This window comes from Heterodontus francisci, chromosome 23 (assembly GCF_036365525.1).
Source record: "Heterodontus francisci isolate sHetFra1 chromosome 23, sHetFra1.hap1, whole genome shotgun sequence".
NCBI lineage: Eukaryota > Metazoa > Chordata > Chondrichthyes > Heterodontiformes > Heterodontidae > Heterodontus > Heterodontus francisci.
Window position 1 is genome coordinate 32,959,522 of NC_090393.1, and position 23,179 is coordinate 32,982,700.

Sequence of the window (23,179 nt, forward strand, 5' to 3'; positions counted from 1 at the left end):
CACAATGGTTTTGGATGTTCTCTGATGGAACTGGAAGAACTGCTGAAATTGCCAAAAGCTGCAGAATATATTTCTCTAGCTGTAGGTGAAACTATCAGTCAACAATCAGAAGATACAATGGTGCCAGACTGGCTGAAATATCTGCTATAAACCATACTTGCATCCTTGGTGGGTTGGCAATGACCTCTGTCTTTCTAAGTAGATTCTGAAACGACAACTTCTTAGCTCAAGTGAGCATCAAAGGCTATTGATATAATCTGGTTATACTTGCCCCAGTGTCCGAACACCCAACCTTTCAGAACAACTTGTTTGTACAAATGAGATCAGGCAGTGGAGACACCTGAAACTATTTTTAAATGCTAACCTGACACATGAATATGGATTGCTTTCCAATACTGAGAAGCACAGCTGCAGTAAACAATTTAAACTAAAAATCTCACCAGCATAAATAATAAAAAATATTCGTAGCATAGACATTCCTGTGATATTAAACAGGACAGGTTTCTGATTTTTCATGATCGTAGAGGGTTGACAAGATTTCACATTAGAGACTGTTAGCTAAAACTGAGGTACCCATGATTGGGGCAACCTCAAAGCATGGATAGGATGTTGATTGGGAGTTTCATGGCAGAATATCGGGATAACAAGTACCAGGTTACATTTTACCTTGACAAGGGTGGGAAGCTGGCAGTGCAGGATTGGCCATCTATTATATGCTCAATAGGAAGGAACATCGTCTTGGATGTATAACAGGTGGCCGATCACATGCCTTGCAGAACAACAGAGAGAGTGCTGCACTGTCAGATGTGCCATGTTTCAGGTGAGATGTTAATGCAAGGCTTCTGTGCCCTCTTGAGTGGATGTAAAAGGTCCCATGGCACTACTTCAAGAAGATCAGGTGAGTTCTCCTGGTCTTCTGGCCAAAACACCAACACCACCAAAATAGATTACCTGGTCTCTTAGTTCATTGCCAGTCATGGATGAGCTGGACGTACAGCCAACAAAATCGGAACTCAGTGATGCCATTGATTCTGTAGCCAGTGGAAAAGCCCCTGGGAAGGACGGCATTACCCCTGAAATAATCAAGAGTGCCAAGCCTGCTATACTTACAGCACTGTACGAACTGCTTTACCTGTGCTGGGATGAGGGAGCAGTACCACAGGACATGCGCGATGCCAATATCATCACCCTCTATAAGAACAAGGGTGACCGCGGTGACTGCAACAACTACCGTGCAATCTCCCTGCTCAGCATAGTGGGGAAAGTCTTCACTCAAGTCGCTTTAAACAGGCTCCAGAAGCTGGCAGAGCGTGTCTACCCTGAGGTACAGTGTGGCTTTTGAGCAGAGAGATCCACCATTGACATGCTGTTCTCCCTTCGCCAGCTACAGGAGAAATGCCGTGAACAACAGATGCCCCTCTATGTTGCTTTTATTGATCTCACCAAAGCCTTTGACCTCGTCAGCAGACGTGGTCTCTTCAGATTACTAGAAAAGATCGGATGTCCACCAAAGCTACGAAGTATCATCACCTCATTCCATGACAAGATGAAAGGCACAATTCAACATAGCGGCGCCTCATCAGACCCCTTTCCTATCCTGAGTGGCGTGAAACAGGACTGTGTTCTCGCACTTACACTGTTTGGGATCTTCTTCTCCCTGATGCTCTCACGTGCGTTCAAGTCTTCAGAAGAAGGAATTTTCCTCCACACAAGATCAGGGGGCAGGTTGTTCAACCTTGCCCGTCTAAGAGCGAAGACCAAAGTATGGAAAGTCCTGATCAGGGAACTCCTCTTTGCTGACGATGCTGCATTAACATCTCACACTGAAGAGTGTCTGCAGAGACTCATCGATAGGATTGCAGCTGCCTGCAATGAATTTGGCCTAACCATCAGCCTCAAGAAAATGAACATCATGGGACAGGATGTCAGAAATGCTCCATCCATCAATATCGGTGACCACGCTCTGGAAGTGGTTCAAGAGTTCACCTACCTAGGCTCAACTATCACCAGTAACCTGTCACTTGATGCAGAAATCAACAAGCGCATGGGAAAGGCTTCCACTGCTATGTCCAGACTGGCCAAGAGAGTGTGGGAAAATGGCGCACTGACCCGGAACACAAAAGCCTGAGTGTATCAAGCCTGCGTCCTCCGTACCTTGCTCTATGACAGCGAGGCCTGGACAATGCTGTCAGCCAAGAACGACATCTCAATTCATTCTATCTTCGCAGCCTCCGGAGAATCCTTGGCATCAGGTGGCAGGACCGTATCTCCAACACAGAAGTCCTCGAGGCAGCCAACATCCCCAGCATATACACCCTACTAAGCCAGCGGCGCCTGAGATGGCTTGGCCATGTGAGCCACATGGAAGATGGCAGGATCCCCAAAGACACATTGTACAGCGATCTCGTCACTGGTACCAGAGCCACCGGCCGTCCATGGCTCCGCTTTAAAGACATCTGCAAACGCGACATGAAGTCCTGTGACATTGATCACAAGTCGTGGGAGTCAGTTGCCAGCGATCGCCAGAGCTGGCGGGCCGCCATAAAGACGGGGCTAAAGTGTGGCAAGTCGAAGAGACTTAGCAGTTGGCAGGAAAAAAGACAGAAGCGCAAGGGGAGAGCCAACTGTGTAACAGCCCCGACACCCAATTTTATCTGCAGCACCTGTGGAAGAGTCTGTCACTCTAGAATTGGCCTTTATAGCCACTCCATGTGCTGCTTCACAAACCACTGACCACCTCCAGGCGCTTACCCATTGTCTCTCGAGACAAGGAGGCCAAAGAAGAAGAAGACTTCATTGCCATTTGTGGGACCAAGCTGTGTGAAAATTTGCTGTAAATACAAGTTCTTCTTTAATTATTTTCAAGAACAAAATGGTTTTTAATGCTGGTCCTATCTACAAAGTTTTGTTAAGAAGGTGATCGCTAATATAAAATTACAAAGCTAAAATAAACAGTGAGGAGTAATTCCTGACCTTGTGATCTGAAATACAACAGTGGTAACAACTTCGCCCTCTGGTGTTCAACCTGAGAGCTTTTTTTAATTTCCAAAATATACGTTATTCATAAAAATCTGTAAAAATTACATTACCAGTTTCAAACAGTCAAAAAATACAAACAGTGCAAAGGTGATCAGTTTCCTTAAATACAATCATGAGTTGCCTCGCAACCCTTCCATTTCATTTGTCATGCCATTAACATTTTTACATTTTACAGCATATGAAAATTTTTCAAATGACTTTGGTGGTCTGCTTGGGGAACCATCCGACAGGATCCACCGTCTCCTTTTCACATAGGGCCTTGAGGACATTCTGTGCAGACCACCGCCTGATGGATCGGTGGTGAAAGGTGTTTTCCCGCAGAAACTGCTCCACGAAGGATAGGTGGTATGGCACAGTCAAACTGCATGGAGCGTTCCGCGGCAATGTGACCAGGCCCATCCTTCACAACACCGGGGACAGATAGAACCTCAGCACGTAGTGACACTTGGAGTTTGCGTACTGGGAATCTACACACAGCTTGATGCAGCCGCACATGAAGGTGGTCATCAGGATGAGGGCGACGTTGGGTACATTTTTCCCGCCCTTATCCAGAGGTTTGAACATCGTGTCCCTCTGGACCTGGTCCATTTTAGATCCCCAGATGAAGAAGAAAATGGCTCGGGTGACCGCCACAGCGCAGGAGTGGGGTATGGGCCAGACCTGCGCCACGTACAGCAACAACGTGAGCACCTCGCACCTGATGACCAGGTTCTTACCCACAATGGAGAGAGATCGCTGCCCCCACATTCTCAGCTTGTGTTTACCTTGGCTACTCGCTCCTCCCAGGTTTGGGCACACACCCTGGCCCTTCCGAACCATATCCCCAGCACCTTCAGGTAATCTGACCTGACGGTGAAGGGGACAAAGGATCGGTCAGCCCAGTTCCCAAAGAACATGGCCTCGCTCTTGCCCTGGTTAACTTTGGCTCCCGAGGCCAGTTCGAACTGGTCGCAGATGCTCATCAGTCTGCGCACAGACAGCGGATCCGAGCAGAAGACGGCGACGTCATCCATGTACAGGGAGGTTTTCACCTGAGTGCCTCCACTGCCTGGAATTGTCACCCCTCTTATGCTCGCATCCTTCCTAATAGACTCTGTGTACAGGTATAAGGTCATTCTGACATGGATCTGAATGACAGAGTGACCTGCAGCAGCTGAGCACTCTTTTAGTCATCCTATCATCCAAGAAACTAGGCAATTTACTGTGCTCAATCTTTTTAATCATTGATTAGGCCTAGGGTTGCCAACCCTTTAGGTTTCTCCAGGAAATGAAGATTAATCTCCAGGACACTGCAGCGAGCAAGCCTATAAAAGTCATAGGGACATTATGGCTGTCATTTTCTTTGAAATCTTCTATTTAGTAATTATAGAGGTATTGGAGATGGGAAAATGCTGTTTGACTGACAGTCAAGCATCATCCTATTGGGTAATAAAGAGTCTTGTTGTTTTCCAATTGGTATGAGAAGTCACTAATTTTCTCCTACTTTTCTTAAGACATTAGTCGTGATTTTAGTCCTGCCTTCGTAGTAGGAATGGTGTGGGCGGGTTGTTAAAATGGCAATCAAGCAATACCCAGTGTGTTCCCATGGTGTTTGCACTCGCCAACACTTTAACTCCTGGATTTTCAGGAGTGTCGAAGCCGCCGGATGCAGACAGGCTGGGGCCTTGTGAATATTGAAATGTTGGGGTCAGTTGATGTCATTCAGATCCCGCACAATTTTAGTTGGGGATTATAGATGCGACACTCAATATTGTAGTTGCCAGTTTTAAAAAATTTGTTCATGGGATGTGAGTGTTGCTGGCGAGACTACAATTTATTGCCCATTTCTAATTGAGAAGGTGGTAGTGAGCCGTCTTCTTGAACTGCTGCAGTCCATCTGGTGTCAGAAGGGAGTTCCAGGATTTTGACTGAGTGGCAGTGAAGGAACGGCGATATAGTCAAGATAGTGTGAAAACTTGAGGGGAACTTGTGCCTTCTGCCCTTGTCCTTCCAGGTGCTGGAGGTTGCAGGTTTCGAATGTGTTTTTACAGAAGCCTTGGTAAATTGCTGCAGTCTATCTTGTAGATGATACACACTGCTGCCACTGTGCGCCAGTGGTGGAGGGTGTGAATGTTTAAGGTGGTGGATGGAGTGCCAATCATGTGGGCTGCATTGTACTGGATGGTGTCAACATTCTTGAGTGTTGTTAGAGCTGCACCCATCCAGGCAAGTGGAAATTATTCCCTCACACTCCTGACTTGTGCCTTGTAAATTGTGGAAACGTTTTGGGGAGTCAGGAAATGAGTTACTTGCCACACAATACCTTTCCTTTGACCTTCTCTTGTAGGCACAGTGTTCATGTGGCTGGTCCAGTTAAGTTTCTGGTCAATGGTAATCCCCAGGATGTTGATGGTGGAGGGTTCAGTGATAGTAATGCCTTTGAATGTCAAGGGGAGATGTTTAGACTATCTCTTTTTGGAGATGGTCATTGCCCGGCACTTGTTTAGCGTGAATGTTACTTACCACTTATCAGTCCAAGCCTGAATGTTGTTCAGGTCTTGCTGCATACAGGCAAGGACTGCTCAAAGAGTTAGGGTAACTAGGTTTTGCTCCAACTCGAAAAAGACGAAGCGGTGTACGGTAGGCGTCTGTGCTGGGGCCATTTTTGTTCTTGGTAAATAGATTGAAGATTCAGACATGGTTACAGGCAACACAATCTCAATTTTTGCCAATGACACAAAAGCAGGAGGTTTGGCAAATAGTGAGGAGGGCTGTAAAAATCTTCATGGAGATATAGGACAGGTTAGCGGAATGAGCTGATTAGTGGCAGATACAATTAAATGTGAGCTAATAAACAGGGAATGGAAGTATACACTCAATGGAATGACATTGAATGAAAAGAAAAATGCATGTGTTAAAATACATAATTGACTAAAAGTGCATGTGCAGGTAGGTAACATCATAAAAGAGAATTTTGAATTTTAGAAATAGTGGCACAAGTACAAGAATAAGGAAGTTATGATGAATTTATTGAAGCATTAGTTAGGCCACAGTTAGAGCTGTGCGTGCAGTTTTAGGTGTCCCATTATAGAAGGACTTTAAAGCCATAGAGTGAATAGACTATATTCACCAGGATGATGCTATGGGTGAGAAACTCAAGTAATGAGAAGAAACTGGAGGTACTGGAACTATCTCCACTGGAGCAGAGAAAGTTAAGAGGAGATTTTACAGAGATATTTAAAATTATGAAGGGTTTTGATAGGGTGAATAAGGAAAAACTATTCCTTCTATCTAGAGAGGCAGTTACGAGGTACCATCAATTAAAATTGTCAGAGTAAGGAGAAAGGTTAAGAGAAAATTTCAAGGGAAGATTGGATGAACATTTGAAGCCAAGGAAAAGCAAGACAATGGGATTAACTTTAGGTGGCTCTAGCAAAACTTTAGCATAGATACGAGGGGTTGATGGTCTCCTCTGTGCTGTGTAAACTTCTATGGTTCCCAAAATTCCAGTACATAGGGAACAGTGTTATATCTTATTTCAAATGCACTTCAATGACTTTAGTGCTCAAAAAATGCTGCAAAAAGTAACTTTTTTGTGTTGCTTAATTATTTGATTTAATTTCTGATTATTTACTTTTCTGTGGTGGTTAAATTGTGACTAACTGAAGGTTTTTGATCTGAATTAGCATTTATGATGCTCATGGTAGATTGAATGGCCAAAAGATGATTTAACACAAATAGTTCTCAAATGCCTTGGCCTGTTATTGCTATATAAAGTCCAGATCATTACAATACTTAAATATAGTTGGATTTTTCATGAACAATTCATCCTTCTGCTGGGTATTACACCTAAAAGTTATTTTATTTTTATTACTGCTGTTGAATTAAAGTTGTTCACATTGATGTGCAAACATATGATAGCAGAGCTAGGAAAGAGAAAAGGAATGTTGTCTCTTTAAATGACAACCATACGCTTCTATCCTAGAACTGCAGTTTTTTGTTGTTGCTTGGCAACTGGAACTGTACCTCCTAGCAACTGTGATACCCAGGCTAAGTGAATGAATTGTCACTAAACACCATTCCTAAAGCTAGTGGTTTATGGTAATTTGGGAAAACAAAATCTTAAATTACGGATTTTTTTCCCTGAGCTATGTATATATGTATCAAGATACACCATATCTGGAGCTGTATACTTGAGATCACTGCATGATATCAACACCTGGGGGATCAAGCTACATTTGTTATTAGACTTCTTGAATGTTTAGGAATGGCCACTGTTACTGCTTTCAAAGCTTTCCAGCAGCAGATTAATGCATTGCGCCTGGATGAATTTCCTTGTGGTGTTGGGAGCTGGGTAAGGAACAAGCAACCTATTCCAGTCAAAGGGTTTGAAACAACCGAGTTGAATTGTTGTCATATTCTCAGGCAGGAGAACAGACGAGGAAACCATGACTGGGTCTCTGAAAAACTGGTCTGAGGCTTAACTATAGAAATGAAAATTCCTAACAGAGCTTCTTACTTCGAGTAATTCCTTCACAAGTTTTGATTACAGCTAAAGTTTGATTAGATTATTCCCAGCACCGTGTCAATATGTTGTTAGTTGATTAGTTAGTCTTTTTAATTTTATCCTCAACGAATGAAAATAAAACACATATATTTTAAACTTGTGATACAAAACAATTGGTGATAATGACAGGTGTGAAATAATGGAGGACAGATACATGAAATGCAGAGATAGTGGTTTATATGGATTTTCAGAAAGCATTTGACAAGGTAACACAAGAGATTTATGACAAAGGTAATAACGCATAAAATTGAGGAGCATGCCCACATGGAGAGAGAGATGGTTGCAGAGCCAATAGCTTTCACAATAGGACTTGAGACATCTGAAACTGTCGTTAAACTTCAGCCAGTCACATGAATTCTCCCAGGGTATTCTCTCAAGATTTAGTAATAATCCAGAAAATGCTGGGAATTGTCAGAAGATCAGGCAGCATCGCCAGAGAGAGAAACAGGGTTAGCGTTTCAGATTAATGACCTTTCTTCAGAAGCAGAAAATGTTAGAGATGTAATCATTTTAAGTACATACAGAGTCAAGAAGGGTGGGGAGAGGGGAGGAAAGAACAAAAAAGAAAGTCTGTGATGGGGTGAAAGGCAGGAGTGATTAAATTACAAAAGGGATGGCAAAAAGCAAAAAAAACCAAGGCAAAAGGGGATGGTTTGGGACAAGGAAAGAAACAAAGGATGGGTCTAGTGGAGCTATAAATGGCAACAGCAGAATCATTAAAAGCATTTCCAGCAATTGTTATGATCCGTAATGTTGGAGCTCGACGATGAGACCAAAAGGCTGCAAAGTGCCAAATTGCAAGATGTCTTACTGTTCTTCAAGCTTCTGTTGAGCTTCATTGGAACAGTGTAGGAGGCTGAGGACAGATTGGTCAGAGTGAAATTGGAATGGAGAATTAAAATGCCAAGTGACTGGAAGCTCAGGGTCACACTTGCTGGCTGAACAGAGGCACTCAGCAAAGTGTTTGCCTAATCTGCGTTTGGTCTCCCCAGTGTAGAGGAGACCATTCCTGAGCAGCGACTGAAGTGTTTTCGGACAGCAGGCACCGGCAATGACTCTGCTGTTGCCAATTACAGTTCCTTTAGACCCACCTCTTGTTTTCTGTCCCATTACCATGTTCAGCGAGGGAGTTGGTGAGGTTGTTCAGTGAGGGAGGTGGTGAGGTTGTTCAGTGAGGGAGTTGGTGAGGTTGTTCAGTGAGGGAGTTGGTGAGGTTGTTCAGTGAGGGAGTTGGTGAGGTTGTTCAGTGAGGGAGGTGTTCCTTTCTTTTTTTTTCTACCTTTTTTCTGCCTCCAGTAGCTGTCTCTTACTTCAATATAGGGGAAGGAGCTGATTGATGAGTAACTGGTAACTTATTCTGCTTATTTTAATTGTAATCAATAGTTTTGAAAGTTACGGTATGGCAGGTCAGCTCGGCCAAGTGGAATGTATATCCTGGGTATGTGCAAAGTCAGGGACGCACCATGTGTCCTAGACGAACACATCTGCAGGAAGTATCACCGACCGCAGAATCTTGGAGTCACTGTTTTGCATCCGCGAGGTGGAGGACTACTTGGTTAGCATGTTTAGGGAGGTGGTCACACCACAGATTAGGAGCATGCAGGCTGAGAGGGAATGGGTGACTGCCAGGCAGTCTAAGAGAACCAGGCAGGTAGTGCAGGAGTCTCCTGTGTCTATCTTGCTTGCTATTCGGTTTTCCATTTTGGATACTGGTGAGGGCGATGGTTCCTCAAGGGAGTGCAGCCAGAGGAAAGTCTGTGGCACCATGGGTGGCTCATCTGCACAGGAGAGGAGGAAGAAGAGTGGAAGAGCAATAGTGATAGGGGATTTGATAGTCAGGAGATCAGACAGGTGTTTCTGCGGCAGTAAACATGACTCCAAGTTGGTATGTTGCCTCCCTGGTGCCAGGATTAAGGATGTCACGGAATGGCTGCAGGACATCCTTCTGGGGGAGGGTGAATAGCCAGAGGTCGTGGTCCACATTGGTACCAATGATATAGGTAGGAAGAGGGATGCGGTCCTGAAAGCAGATTTTAGGGAGTTAGGAAGGAAACTAAAAAGCAGAACCTCAAGAGCCGTTATCTCAGGATTACTCCCAGTGCCACGTGCTAGTGAGCATAGGAATAGGAGAATTGATCGATTTGAAAATGTGCCTGGAGAATTGGCGTATGAGGGAGGGCATCAGATTTCTGAGGCATTGGGACCTGTACAAGATGGACGGACTACACCTTAACAGGACCAGAGCTAATATCCTCACAGGGAGATTTACTAGTGCTGTTGGGGAGGGTTTAAACTAACTTGTCAGGAGGATGGGAACCTTAGGGGTAGCTCAAATTGGAAGGAAGTAAAGCTGGTAACAGGAGGTAGACAAGTGGCAAGCGACATTAGAAGCGAAACAAAGGCGAGAACGAACTAGGCTTAAAATGCAGAATTATGTCAAGAAGACAAGGTTAAGGGCACTCTACCTGAATGCAGGCAGCATTCGCAACAAGGTATATCATTTAAAGGCACAAATAGAGGTAAATAGATATGATCTAATTGCCATTACGGAAACGTGGCTACAGGGTGACCAAGACTGGAACTGAATATTCAAGGATATTCGACATTTAGGAAGGACAGGCAAAAAGGAAAAGGAGGTGGTGTTGCACTGATAATAGGCGATAGGATCAGTACGTTAGTAACGGAGGATCTCTAATCAGAAGAATAAAATGTAGAATCTGTTTGGGTGGAGATAAGAAACAGCAAGGGGCAGCAAACATTGGTAGGAGTTGCTTATAGGCCACCAAACAGTAGTGGTAGTGTGGGGCATGGTATTAATCAGGAGATTAGAGAAACATGTAGCATGGGTAATACAGTAATCATGGGTCACTTCTATCTACATATAGACTGGGTAAAGCTAATGAGCACTAATGCTGTGGAGGACTAATTTCTGGAGTGTGTTAGGGATGGTTTTTCTAAAGCAGTATGTTGAGGAACCAACTAGAGAACAGGCTATTTTAGATCTAGTATTGTGCAATGAGAAAGGGCTAATTAATAATCTTGTTATAAAAGAACCTTTAGGGATGAATGACCATATTATGATAGAATTTTACATTATGTTTGAAAGTGAAGTAGTTCAATCTGAAGCCAGGGTGTTAAATTTGGAGAAAGGAAATTATGAAGGTATGAGGGCCAGATTGGCTGTGGTGGATTGGGAAAATACATTAAAAGGTATGGCAGTACATAGGCAATGGATAGTCTTTAAAGAAATATTACATGGTTTACAGCAACTATACATTCCTTCAAGGCACAAAAACCCCAAAAGTAAAGGCAGTCAACTGTGGAGAACAAAGGAAGTTAAGGATTGTGTAAGATTAAAAGAAAAGGCCTATTAACTTGCCAGAAATAGTAGTAAACCTGAGGATTGGGAGGATTTTAGAATATGGCAAAGGAGAACCAAGAAACTGATAAAGAAAGGGAGCATAGAATATGAATGTAAACTAACAAAAAACATAAAAACGGACTGCAAAAGCTTCTATAGTTACGTAAAAAGGAAATGTTTGGCTAAGACAAGTGGGGGTCCATTACAGGCAGAGTCAAGAGAATTTATAATGGGGAGTAGAGAAATGGTAGAGAAGCGAAATGATTACTTTGTCTGTCTTCACTGAGGAAGATACAAGAAATCTCCCAGAATTAGAGATCCAAGTGATTAGGGAGAATGAGGAATTGAAGGAAATTAGTATTAGTAAGAAGGTTGTATTGGAGACATTAATGGGGCTGAAGGTTGATAAGTCCCCAGGACCTGATATCCTACATCCCAGAGTGTTAAAAGAGGTGGCTATGGAGATAGTGGATGCACTGGGGAGCATATTTCAAAATTCTATAGATTCTGGAACGGTTCCTGAAGATTGGACGGTAGCAAATGTCACCCCATTATTTAAGAAGGGAGGGAGGGAGAAAACAGGGAACTACAGACCTGTTAACTTTACATTAGTAGTAGGGAAAATGCTAGAATCTATTCTAAAGGATGTGATAAATGGACACTTGGATAATAATGATCTGATTGGACATAGTCAATATGGATTTATGAATGGGAAATCATGTTTGACGAACCTGTTGGAGTTTTTTGAGGATGTTACTAACAGAATTGATAAAGGGGAGTCAGTGGACATAGTGTACTTCGATTTTCAGAAGGCTTTTGATAAAGTCCCCCACACGAGGTTGGTTAGCAAAATTAAAACACATGAGATAGGAGGTAATATACTGGCATGGATTATTAAGGATTGGTTGACAGGTAGAAAACAGAGAGTAGGAATAAACAGGTCATTCTCGTGTTGGTAGGCTGTGACTAGTGGGGTACAGCAAGAATCAGTACTTGGGCCCCAGCTGTTCACAATATGTATCAATGATTTAGATGTGGGTACCAAATGTAATATTTCCAAGTTTGCGGATGACATAAAACTAGGACGAAATGTGCGTTCAGGAAGATGCAAAGTGGCTTTAAGGGGATTCAGACAGACTTAGTGAGTGGGCAAGAACATGGCAGATGGAATATAAGTGGAAAAATGTGAGGTTATCCCTTTTGGTAGGAGGAATAGATGTGCAGAGTATTTCTTAAATGATAAGAGATTAGAAAGTGCAGATGTACAAAGGGACCTGGGTATCCTTGTCAGGAAGTCACTGAAAGCTAACTTGCAGGTGCCGCAAACAATTAGGAAGGTTAATGATATGTTAGCCTTTATCACAAGAGGATTTGAGTACAGGAGTAACGAAGTCTTGCTTCAATTGTATAGAAAACCTTGGTTAGACCACACCTGGAGTACAGTGTACAGTTTTGGTCCCCTTATCTTAGGTTGGATATTGTTGCCATAGAGGGAATGCAATGGAGGTTCACCAGACTTGTTCCCGGGAAGGTAGGACTGTCCTATGAAGATGTCCTAGGTCAGAGGCTAGGAATCCTGCGGCGAGTAACTCACCTCCTGACTCCCCAAAGCCTGTCCACCATCTACAAGGCACAAGTCAGGAGTGTGATGGAATACTCTCCACTTGCTTGGATGGGTGCAGTTCCAACAACACTCAAGAACCTCAACACCATCCAGAACAAAGCAACCCGCTTGATTGGAACACCATTCACAAACATTCACTCCCTTCACCACCGACGCACGATGGCAGCAGTATGTACCATCTACAGGATGCACTGCAGCAATGCACCAAGGCTCCTTAGACAACACCTTCCAAACCTGCGACCTCTACCACCTCGAAGGACAAGAGCAGCAGATGCATGAGAACATCACCACCTGCAAGTTCCTGTCCAAGTCACACACCATCCTGACTTGGAACTATATCGCCGTTCTTTCATTGTCGCTGGATCAAAATCCTGGAACTCCCTTCCTAACAGCACTGTGGGTGTACCTACCTCACATGGACTGCAGCGGTTCAGGAAGGCAGCTCACCACCACCTTCTCAAGGGCAATTAGGGATGGGCAATAAATGCTGGCCTGGCCAGTGACGCCCACATCCCATGAATGAATAATAAAAAAAAGAGAGATTGGGGAAACTGGGCCTGTATTCTCTAGAGTTTCGAAGAATGAGAGGAGATCTCATTGAAACCTACAATATACCTAAAGGGATAGACAAGGTAAATGCAGGTAAGATGTTTCCCCTGGTTGGGGAGTTTAGAACCAGGGGAAACAATTTCAAAATAAGGGGGAAGCCACTTAGGCCGAGATGAAGAGAAATTTTTTCACATAGAGAGTTGTGAATCTTTGGAATTCTCTACTTCAGAGGGCTGTGGAAGCTCAGCCATTGACTATGTCTAAAGCAGAGATTGACAGATTTCTAAATACCAATTACATAAAGCGATATGGGGATAGTGTGGGGAAAGGCATTGAAGTGAATGATCAGCCATGATCATATTGAAGGGCAGAGCAGGCTCGATGGGCTGAATGGCCTACTCCTGTTCCTATGTTCTGAGCCCATTGCAGCAGTTGTGCCTAATGAGGCCATAGAAAGGATCACAGCAAATTAGTTCACCAGCTTCATTAGGATAGTAGCAGAAAGCTACAGGAACCATTCACAACCCCAGAGGCTGGTCATAGGGAGGGTGCAAGATAGACCAGCTTGGATGCCTACTCAGGACCTCAGTAGAGACCAGGGCGAGGCAATCAGTGGGAGAGCAAATGGCGACCGGCCATGACCTGCAGTTTTAACAAGGTCAGCTTGATGGGAAATTGGTGTGCATTTCGCTGACCTACCCTACTGGCTCTGATTCAGGACTAGAAAGTCTCACCTTATGTCGTAAAGAATCATTTTTGATAACTCAAGTTCCCCATCTATTTAGTGCAAAATAGTTTATTCCTTCTGCCAAAGAGCACAGATGATAGATCATAGACCACTGCATGATACAGCACAGAAGGAGGCCATTTGGTCCATCATATCAGTAGTCTCTATTAAATAAAGAAGACCCTGCATAAATCAACTGTTACCTTATGAAGGTCTTAGGATATAGAAGTATTTGTATTTTGCTGCCTGCTTTATGGTCACCAAATTATTTTCATTTTATCACTTGTGATAAGTGAGAGAAACAAATGTAATATCTACATTCGGATCACTGTTGCAGCTGAGGAGTGGTAAGTTTCAAGAGATTGTAATCATACTGCTGATAAAGATTACATTTATTAATGAATTATCTGAAAGGGCAATCTAATTTTTGATACATACCCACTCAGTTCCAGCCCTTTACCAAAGTATAACATCCTAAATATTCATTGTAATAATGCCGTAAAGGTCAAAATGGGAAACACCATTTTACAAATCTTTGCCTGTTTTTCATTTATAGAACAGTTCAAAGTATTCAACAAAGGCTGCTAAAAATCTCAAATTACTGAAATATCATGGAGAAAAGGTAAAGGGTGAAGATGTAAATGAGGAGGAGCCCAAGGCCTTGAAAGAATATCTAAGTTGCAAGCAATCGCCTTGGAAAACAGAAGATTTAAGCGCAGAGACTCAGTATCTGAGGGAACTGGCAATCACTTCACCATCTCTTATGAACACACATTTTATTTGTTCCTATTTAAAATCCTTAAGAATTATTAATAAACAGGTGAGCATGTTATTTTATTCAGTTACTTTTTCTGGGAAAAGAGGACTGGGAAAGTTTGCTCGCTTTACTTTCATAAATAGTCTGAGATGTAATTAATATTCTACTGTTGTGGCTGTTTCAGAGAAGATACCAGATGATATTAACCACTGTAACTGTATAAAGTGCATGGGATTTCAAGGAAGTGATATCATGACAACAGTGAATGAGAATATCCAATATCTTGATCAAAGCCACCACTCTGTATTAGACGTGGCCGTTGTTGGTTGAGGCTGCCTAATGTGTGTGGAATAGCATGGTAATTCTTAATAACTTCCACAGTTTTTGACTTCTATACTTTCCTTTCAGCTTAGGCTTCTTAGGAGCCTCTAGTAATGTTCTCACTTCTCCACTGACTTCTCACCAATATGGGATAACCTTTCTGTGAGACCGTCTAAACTAATGAGAATTGTTAGAATTCTGTATTAAGATTATCTGTCTTGATATTAGCCCCAACTGTTGGTGGCACAATTCAGTCAATCGGCACAAGCATCAGAACTTTAACATTGTATAAAGAAAACTAGGCATGGGTAAGAAAAGTAGCCTTGCCCTTGAACAACTTTTTAAAGGCGTAATTTGGAGGTGGGCTGGGGAGCTTTCTACACTACAGCTGCACTCACAGCATCTCCAGGCACATGAGGGAACATTTTGAAAGTTGGGACTGCTGTTTTCCAGCGATTAAAATCAGTGATTATAAAACTAGGTGTGCAATGAATTGGCCATATTAATCCCTTTGCTGATTAGCACTCCTGTTGATTGAAGTTCCATGCCGGGGAGCCTTGCTGACAAAATTTAGCCTTTAATGATGATTAAAAAGGCCCAAACAATTCACAAAGGATATTAGGACCATGGTTTATAAACTCACAATACTGCCTGACTATAGGAATTTCTGAAAGAGTCAGTCATTTATGGCACAGAAGGAGGCCATTCGACCCATCTAGTCCATACCGTTTTTTTACAGAGCTATGCTGTTAATCCCACTCTCCTGCTTGATCCCCGGAGCCCTGCAAGTCTATTTCTCTCAAGTGGCCATCCAACTTCCTCTTGAAGTCATTGATTGTCTCCGCTTCCACCACCCTTGTGGCAGCAAGTTTCAGGTCATTACCACCCACTGCATAGAAAAGTGCTTCCTCATATTCATCCTGCATCTTTTACCTAAACTTTCAGTGTGCCCTAGTCCTTGTACCATTTGTTCACGGGAACAGTTTTTCCTTGTCTGACTTAACTAAGCTTGTCATAATCCTGTACATTTCTATTAAATTTCCCCTCCCTGTTCTGTTGCCTCTCCCAGGAGATTAGATGGCTGCTGGTGGGTGGAGTGTATTGGAGGCCATTATGCTTAGTTGCAACAAAGCTGAATGGGACAGACACAATGGACCAGCTGGTCTTTTTATGTTCACCTTTTTCATATGCTCCTCTCCCATGGAACAGAGAATGTGACAACCCCGCCGCCCCTCCCAACTGGGGAGAAATCATGGCACAATTCCCCCCTCCCACCACTGAGCTGTAATCTGGGCAACCCGACCAGTGAGCAGGAATCAGTACATTAACTGCCTCTCCTCTGACAAGTCTAACAATCCCCCCACTGAACAGAACCCCCACATTTCCTTGATAAATGGGGGTAAACAGGACCTTTGCACAATAGCAGCACTCGTGCCTGAGTCAAAAGGTTGTGGGTTCAAGTCCCTTGCCATAGACTTAAGTATGTAATCCAGGATAATGCCTCAGTGCAATACTTATGGAGTGCTGCACTATTATCTTTTGGATGAGATATTAAATCAAAGCCCCGTTTGCCCTCTCAGACGGACGTAAAAGATCCCAAGACACCAAGACACTATTCGAAGAGCAGGGCAGTTCTCTCTGATGTCCTGCCCAATATTTATGATTCAACCAGTATCACTCACATCCAGTTCGTAATTCTGCAGCAAGTCTGTTCAATCTCAATATAATTACTTTTAAAATACTGTGCAACAACAGTGCAAAGTTGCTGGTTTTCTTTTAATAGGAAAAAAGAGCAATTTAAAAGTGGTTTACTACATTAGTCTTTGAGTCCCCATGTGGTATGTGAGTCTGATTATGTGTTCATTATCTCATTGCTGTTTGTGGGAGCTTGCTACATTACAGCAGTGATTACACTTCAAAACATTTTTTCTGTAAAGCACTTTGAGTCGTCCTGAGCTCATGAAAGGTGCTATATAAAGGGAAATTCTTTCTTTCTCTATTCCTCTGCAATTTTGCAATCATGAAATTTTCTTCTTGTTTTCCTTCTACATTTGTATGGAATCAATGTCTTGTGCCAAAACCAAGTGGCCTGAGTCCAATCTTCTCATCCCCATACACTTTACCTTTTATTGTGTTCTGAGTGTGAAATGGATGGGGATTATGTAATGCCATTGCTCTCATTCAGATCCTTCATCAGCTAGTTTTGCATGAACTCTGAGATAAATCCTTACTTCGTCTGGCCTTCTATGTATGAGAATTTAGTAAGATGCAAATCAGTGAAAATTGGTGTCATTGAATACAATTTCATGTTACAACATCAGGTATTGATTGGCAAAGAGACTGGTGTAATAGATGTTGAGTTCCCGCCACTTAACCCATAACTGGCTGAAAGGTCAACTGGATGCTAAGTGGTAGTTAAGTGATTACTGTAATTATCTAAGTAACACATGAGGGCTCAAAGGCTAAGCATAGTAAATTGCTTTTAAATTGTCCATTTTTCTATTAAAGGAAAGCCAGCAGTTTTCAATGTTGTTGCACAGTATTTTAAAACTAATTACATTGAGATGAACAGTGTTATGACCGAGGCAGGAGGAGTGGACTGTTAATTCAGTCCCACTTCTCCACAGGCCACAACGTATTTTTAAAATTTTCCCACTTACTGAAAACAGTCAGTCAGATACACTGTTTTCCCCAGAATAGAACACGCTAACCAGGTTTCTTTACTGAACAACAGTTTATTATAAAACAAGTCTCAACTAGCAATGCAGTAAAATAATATCACACAGATCATTTTTTTAAAAATCCAACGGGTGGTGCAATGGTTAGCACCGCAGCCTCACAGCCTGTGTGGAGTTTGCAAGTTCTCCCTGTGTCTGTGTGGGTTTCCTCCGGGTGCTCTGGTTTCCTCCCACATGCCAAAAGACTTGCTGGTTGATAGGTTAATTGGCCATTATAAATTGCCCCTAGTATAGGTAGGCAGTAGGGAAATATAGAGACAGGTGGGGATGTGGTAGGAATATGGAATTAGTATAGGATTAGTATAAAGAAGAAGAAGAAGAAGATGGTCGGCACAGACTCGGTGGGCCGAAGGGCCTGTTTCAGTGCTGTATCTCTAAACTAAACTAAACTAAATTTTAGAAGTCCCCTTTCTTCCTTATCCAAATTTTAATGTCCCTTTTTATCTTAATCCCTTCACACTCACACACAGACACACACACATATATATAATATATATAAATTAATATACTGGTTAACCAAAAAGAAAAAGGATTTTTTAGATCAGAGCTCTGTTACAGACAAAAAGCATTTGGTTTAACTACTTGCTTGTTTTTGAAGGAAACAACAGATGAGGTCTGTTTTTCCAAACTGGCGGACAGTCTAACTTCTGAGCACATGCAGACAGGTCACTGAAATCTTTAGAAAAGTTCTCTTCAGGCGGCGTTGACAATTATTTTTAGCAGGCCTTCTTCAGTACAAGTGACCATGACACTGTCGGATTGTCATAAATGTCAAATTAATTCATTAATGTCCTTCAGGGACGGAAACCTGCTACTGTCCTTACTTGGTCTGGCCCATGCACAACTTGAGCTACAGACCAACATAGTTGACTCCTAATTGGTCTCTGGTATGGCCTGGTAAGCCATTCACTAGAGATGGATAGTAACTCAAAAGCAAAATACTGTTGATGCTGGAAATCTGAAATAAAAACATAAAATGGTGCAAATACGCAGCAGGCCAAACAGCTTCAGTGGGCAATAAATGTTCTGAGAATTAATTATAAAACAAAGGGCTGAATTTTACCATAAAGGCCTGCTACCCAATCCGAACCCGATGGGACCTGACGACACGTGTCGGGTTGGGGTTGGGTTGGGCCCCTCTTCTGGGTCTGGTGGGTCGGGACGGGCCGAGTCAGGCTGGACACACATGGTAAGTGCTCTGCTGGTAAGTATTAAAAATAAAAAACTTAGCTGAGCTGGGAGTCCAGGACGAAACCGAGTCTGCGCAGTGAGCGAGTGATGTCACTATGACATCATCACACATGCATTGCAGCTTCGTGGAGCTTCCCAGTCGGAAGGTAAGTAAAGGGATGGTCGGCTTGGACTCGGGTCAGGTTGAGTGGGGTCAGGCTCCAGTCGGGTTGGGCTCGGGGCGAGATTGGAGGGACTCGGGCCAGGACGGGTTCGGGTCGGGTTCTTGTTCCCAACCTGAGCAGGCCTTTATTTTACCGGCTCCTTGACGCATGGGTTGCGCCCGTAAAATTCTGCAGGGAGAGGCCTGCCTCGACCCCTGATGTAGAGAAGGGCCCGCTGCATATTACCGGCAGTGGGGAGACTTCGGTGCAGCCCCCCTGCCACTTGGTGTCGGCACCCTATTTAGAATATGTAAAACAGTACTTACCTCTCCTGATTATGCATCCCGCCGCCTCTCGCTCCACACTTCCGCATTTTACGTAGGACAGGGGGCCATCCCATTCACAAACAGAAAACCAGACAGGACGTCAGAAACAGGAGGACTGGACAGTGAAGGTAAGTACAGATATAGGTCCAGGGGTCGCAGCTCTGCATTCTTAAAGGGAGGAAGGAGGGAGTCTGGGATTACTGGAGGAAAGCTCTGCAGGTATGAAGGGAGGTACTGTGTACCCTCCCTCTGTAAACAGTGTACGCTCTGCATTTGTTTGTGTATGTGAAGGAGCAATGCCACTCTAATCACCCTGTGTGTGGGGAGGGTGCCAGAAACGGTAGTAGCCTTAAGGTTATATGGATGGTAGGGGCAATCGATGCAGCTGGTAGGATTATGATGTGGTCATGCTGTGCCACTCTGAGTGTTAGCCGAGATGAGCAATGCCATGGCACGCCACATAGCTGACCCAGGAAAGCAGCTGATGTACCCGTCAACACCAATCCATACCCTGTTAGGAACCTTTGAATACATAAGGGTTCAACTTTATTTATCACATGGAAATAGTTATGGCTCATCCTACATTGTGTGATCCTCTGCTCCTGACGATCCGTATGCGCCGGAGGCAAAATCAACAGGCAGGTACGATTCACGTAGAGGCCCCCGGTCGTGAGCAGCAGCCCCCAAGGGGAGCTCGCTATTGCAGTCACCGTGCATCTACAGGCCCCACATGACATGCCATTGGATGTCGAGCACCAGTGTCAGAGGCGATGGCGCATTTAGAGAGGGTGGTGACAGGTTTCTGGGCCCTGCTCAATGATAACCTGCAGCCCGGTGGACATCCTATGCGTTTGTTCCTCATTGTGGCAGCCATTCTCATGCTTGACGCCTATGCTGCATTTCAGGGGCCCACCGAAGACCTTTATGGGGTCACACAGTCAGCAGTGCACCGCTGCATCAGGGAGGTCACTGATGCTCTGCACCAGAGAGCCAGTGAGTATGTCCGCTTCAGGACGGACTCTCACAGCCAGGCCCAGAAGGCCATCGGTTTCAGCACCATTGCCGGAGAACCATTGGTTTTAATGTTCAGAGACTGCATCCATGTGGCCATCACGTCTCCCGCCAGGATACCACCTGCAAACGTTACCATTAAAGGAATCCTCTCAATCTAGGTGCAGCTGGTATGTGATCACTGGAGATGCTTCATGCAAATCTGCACCCGTTTCTCAGGCAGCTGCCAATACACCTGGGCCCTGAGCCACTGCCACCGCTGTTCACTGAACTGGCTCAGATGGAAGGGTGGCTTCTTGGAGATAAGGTCTATCCCGTGCAGACATGGCTCCTGACATCAGTGAGAGACCCCACCACTGCTGCAGAGGAGAGATACAACGCCAGCCACTGAGCTACAAAAGCCACCATTGAGCTGGAGATTGGCATGCTGAAAAGGCACTTCCAATGCCTGGATAGATAGGGTGATGCCCTGTACTACAGGCCAAAAAGGCCAACTCCTTTCTTTGCTGGTCACTGTGCTCTGCACAACTACACACCCAATATGGGGCACACCTGGCATGATGAGAGACGTCAACATAGTCCTTCTTGGACTATGAGGGCGCTGAGGACCTACAACAGGAAAGGCGCATGGGAGATCAAATGGCACCCAAGCTCTGCATGCAGGGCGAGCAGAGAGCTAGGGATGTACGGCAGTGGTTTATCAGACAAAGTCTGTCTGCTCCACAGGAACCGACATGAGCTCTGCAAGCCACGAATCACCCTTGCACACCTGCTGTGCACCAGTCCACACCGGCAGCATCCCTGTGTAAACCATTAGAGGCAGCAGCTGACTGAGCCAATGTCCATCTCACTGAGTCCGTGGAGACGCTCATGAGTAATGGTGGCATGGCAATGATGTTAATGCATACGTTGGCTCTCCTGAAGGGTCAACGGTGTAAAGGGATGTGACATTGGCACTACAGGCTGGCACATCATTCACACAGAGAAAAGGACACACATGTTGGTGAGGAACATTTAGTGAAAGACATATTTACATTGCTGTGATACCCGTGCATTCTCATTTGTGTCAGTGTGTTCTCTGTAAATGCTTGCGAGCGCCCCTTCTTTGTGCAACCTCTGTGCTAGCAGCCTGACTGGAGGAAGGCTACTGATCTGATTGCTCTTTGTCTGTGGATGACTTTGGTGGTTGTACCCTGTGTGCACAAGACCGAGAGGGCCCCGGCTGGTTGGGAGAGTGCTTGTTCATCCCCTTCCAGCTTTGACGGCAGATGGCCACACGGCTACTCACTTTCTCTGCCATCTCCAGCCAGACTGCCTTGTTCAGGTAGGAGGGCCTCTCCTTACCATCGCTAGTGAAAAGGACCTCCTGCCTTGCCCGCACAGCCTGGAGGAGAGTGAGCTGGGAGGCTTCGCTGAACTGTGGGGCCACCCTAGAGCACCCCTCTGTCATCCTCAGTTTTTGGCGTGATCCTTTAAATGCAAAGGTGACTCCACGTTGTAACTGCTCTAACTTCTGGCTGCAAGGTTTGTTGTGTACATGTTTGAAAACCAATGCAGGACTAGTGAAGAAATCTGTCCTGTTGTCATGGTTTTTCATCTATTACACAACGACGCATGTTCACAAACACTTTGCTTCTGCAGCAGCTGATCATAATTGTTGGTGTAATATTTCTAGTGACAATGCAGCTAGAATATGAACATATTTTCCTTTTTTTTTACAAAGATCGTTTAATTGCAGTTACATGTATTTTCACAACACTTAGCAGAGAAACGAATACAGATTCCAAATGCATATTAGTCTGCAGCTTTTCAGAGTCAGATGATTAGAAGCCCATTGTTTGTAAATATTCTTCAATTATGGTTTTATTTCTGTTGTGTATTTGCCATTTATGGTATATGTTAAGTCTCACATCCTGGAATGTGCGAAATTAAGATTATTCACCCAGGTGCGGCTCGCTTACAAGAAGGAATGTTACACTTGAGTGGGAGAAGAGGATCGCAACTTCACAGGACACTGGGACACAGCAGGGTAAGTATATGGCAGCAAAGCGGAAAGTGCTGGGGGTCACTCAGCAGGTCAGGCAGCATCTGTGGAGAGAGAAACAGAGTTAACTTTCAGGTCTGTGAACTTGGTCCTGCTCCTCCTTTCACACTGGCAGTCTCCTCTCTCATATGGTGTGAAAGTAAATAGGCACTTGTCAGATCAAGTCTGGATGTTGTCTGGGAACTCTGGAGTTTGGCATGGCTGCTTCACTATTGGATGAATCTCAGACTCCCTGAGTCATATGATTTCCACAGATCAACCAGATTGTCACAGGAATAATGGGGAGCATGGGTGACGTGATTCTTACTGACCATTTGGATCACCAAAAGGTGACACAAACTGAAGGGACCAATGAAGTAACCAGAAGAGGAAAAAAACTTCAGCGCTTTTAATAATAACAAACTTCAAAAGTAATTAATTGATTGTGAAGCACTTTGGTGACATCCTGAAGGTATGATGGCCATGTTGTACTGCAAGATCTTGTTCTAACGTAAACAGATTACTCATTTAATTTACTAACTATCTGAACACTGGAGGGCACTATACTAGAACAGACAAACCTTCACATCAGGTGTAAGCATCAAACAGCAAAAGGTTAATGACCCATTTTTATCATTACACGAAGTCAACTTTGGCACCTTTGTTGCATTGGTTTCTTACTAGTTTTTTAGCTTTCTACATAATTTTCCAATTTATTTATGCAAAACAAAATGAGGGGGAGAAACCTATCAAAATCAAATTAATAATTAAGAAAGAGCCCAATATTCTGCTCAATTATATTTAACAAAATCCTAATCCATTT

General features: G+C 43.9%; 1 protein-coding gene across 1 annotated transcript in view; it reads left to right on the forward strand.

The window, feature by feature from the left end:
* LOC137382917 (leucine-rich repeat-containing protein 43-like) overlaps window positions 1-23,179 on the forward strand; it is a 78,862-nt gene that overhangs the window by 13,311 nt on the left and 42,372 nt on the right. Inside the window, exon 3 of the mRNA XM_068055495.1 lies at window positions 14,403-14,666. Within this exon, the coding sequence (XP_067911596.1) occupies window positions 14,403-14,666 (264 nt within the window). The remainder of the gene's footprint in view (window positions 1-14,402; window positions 14,667-23,179) is intronic.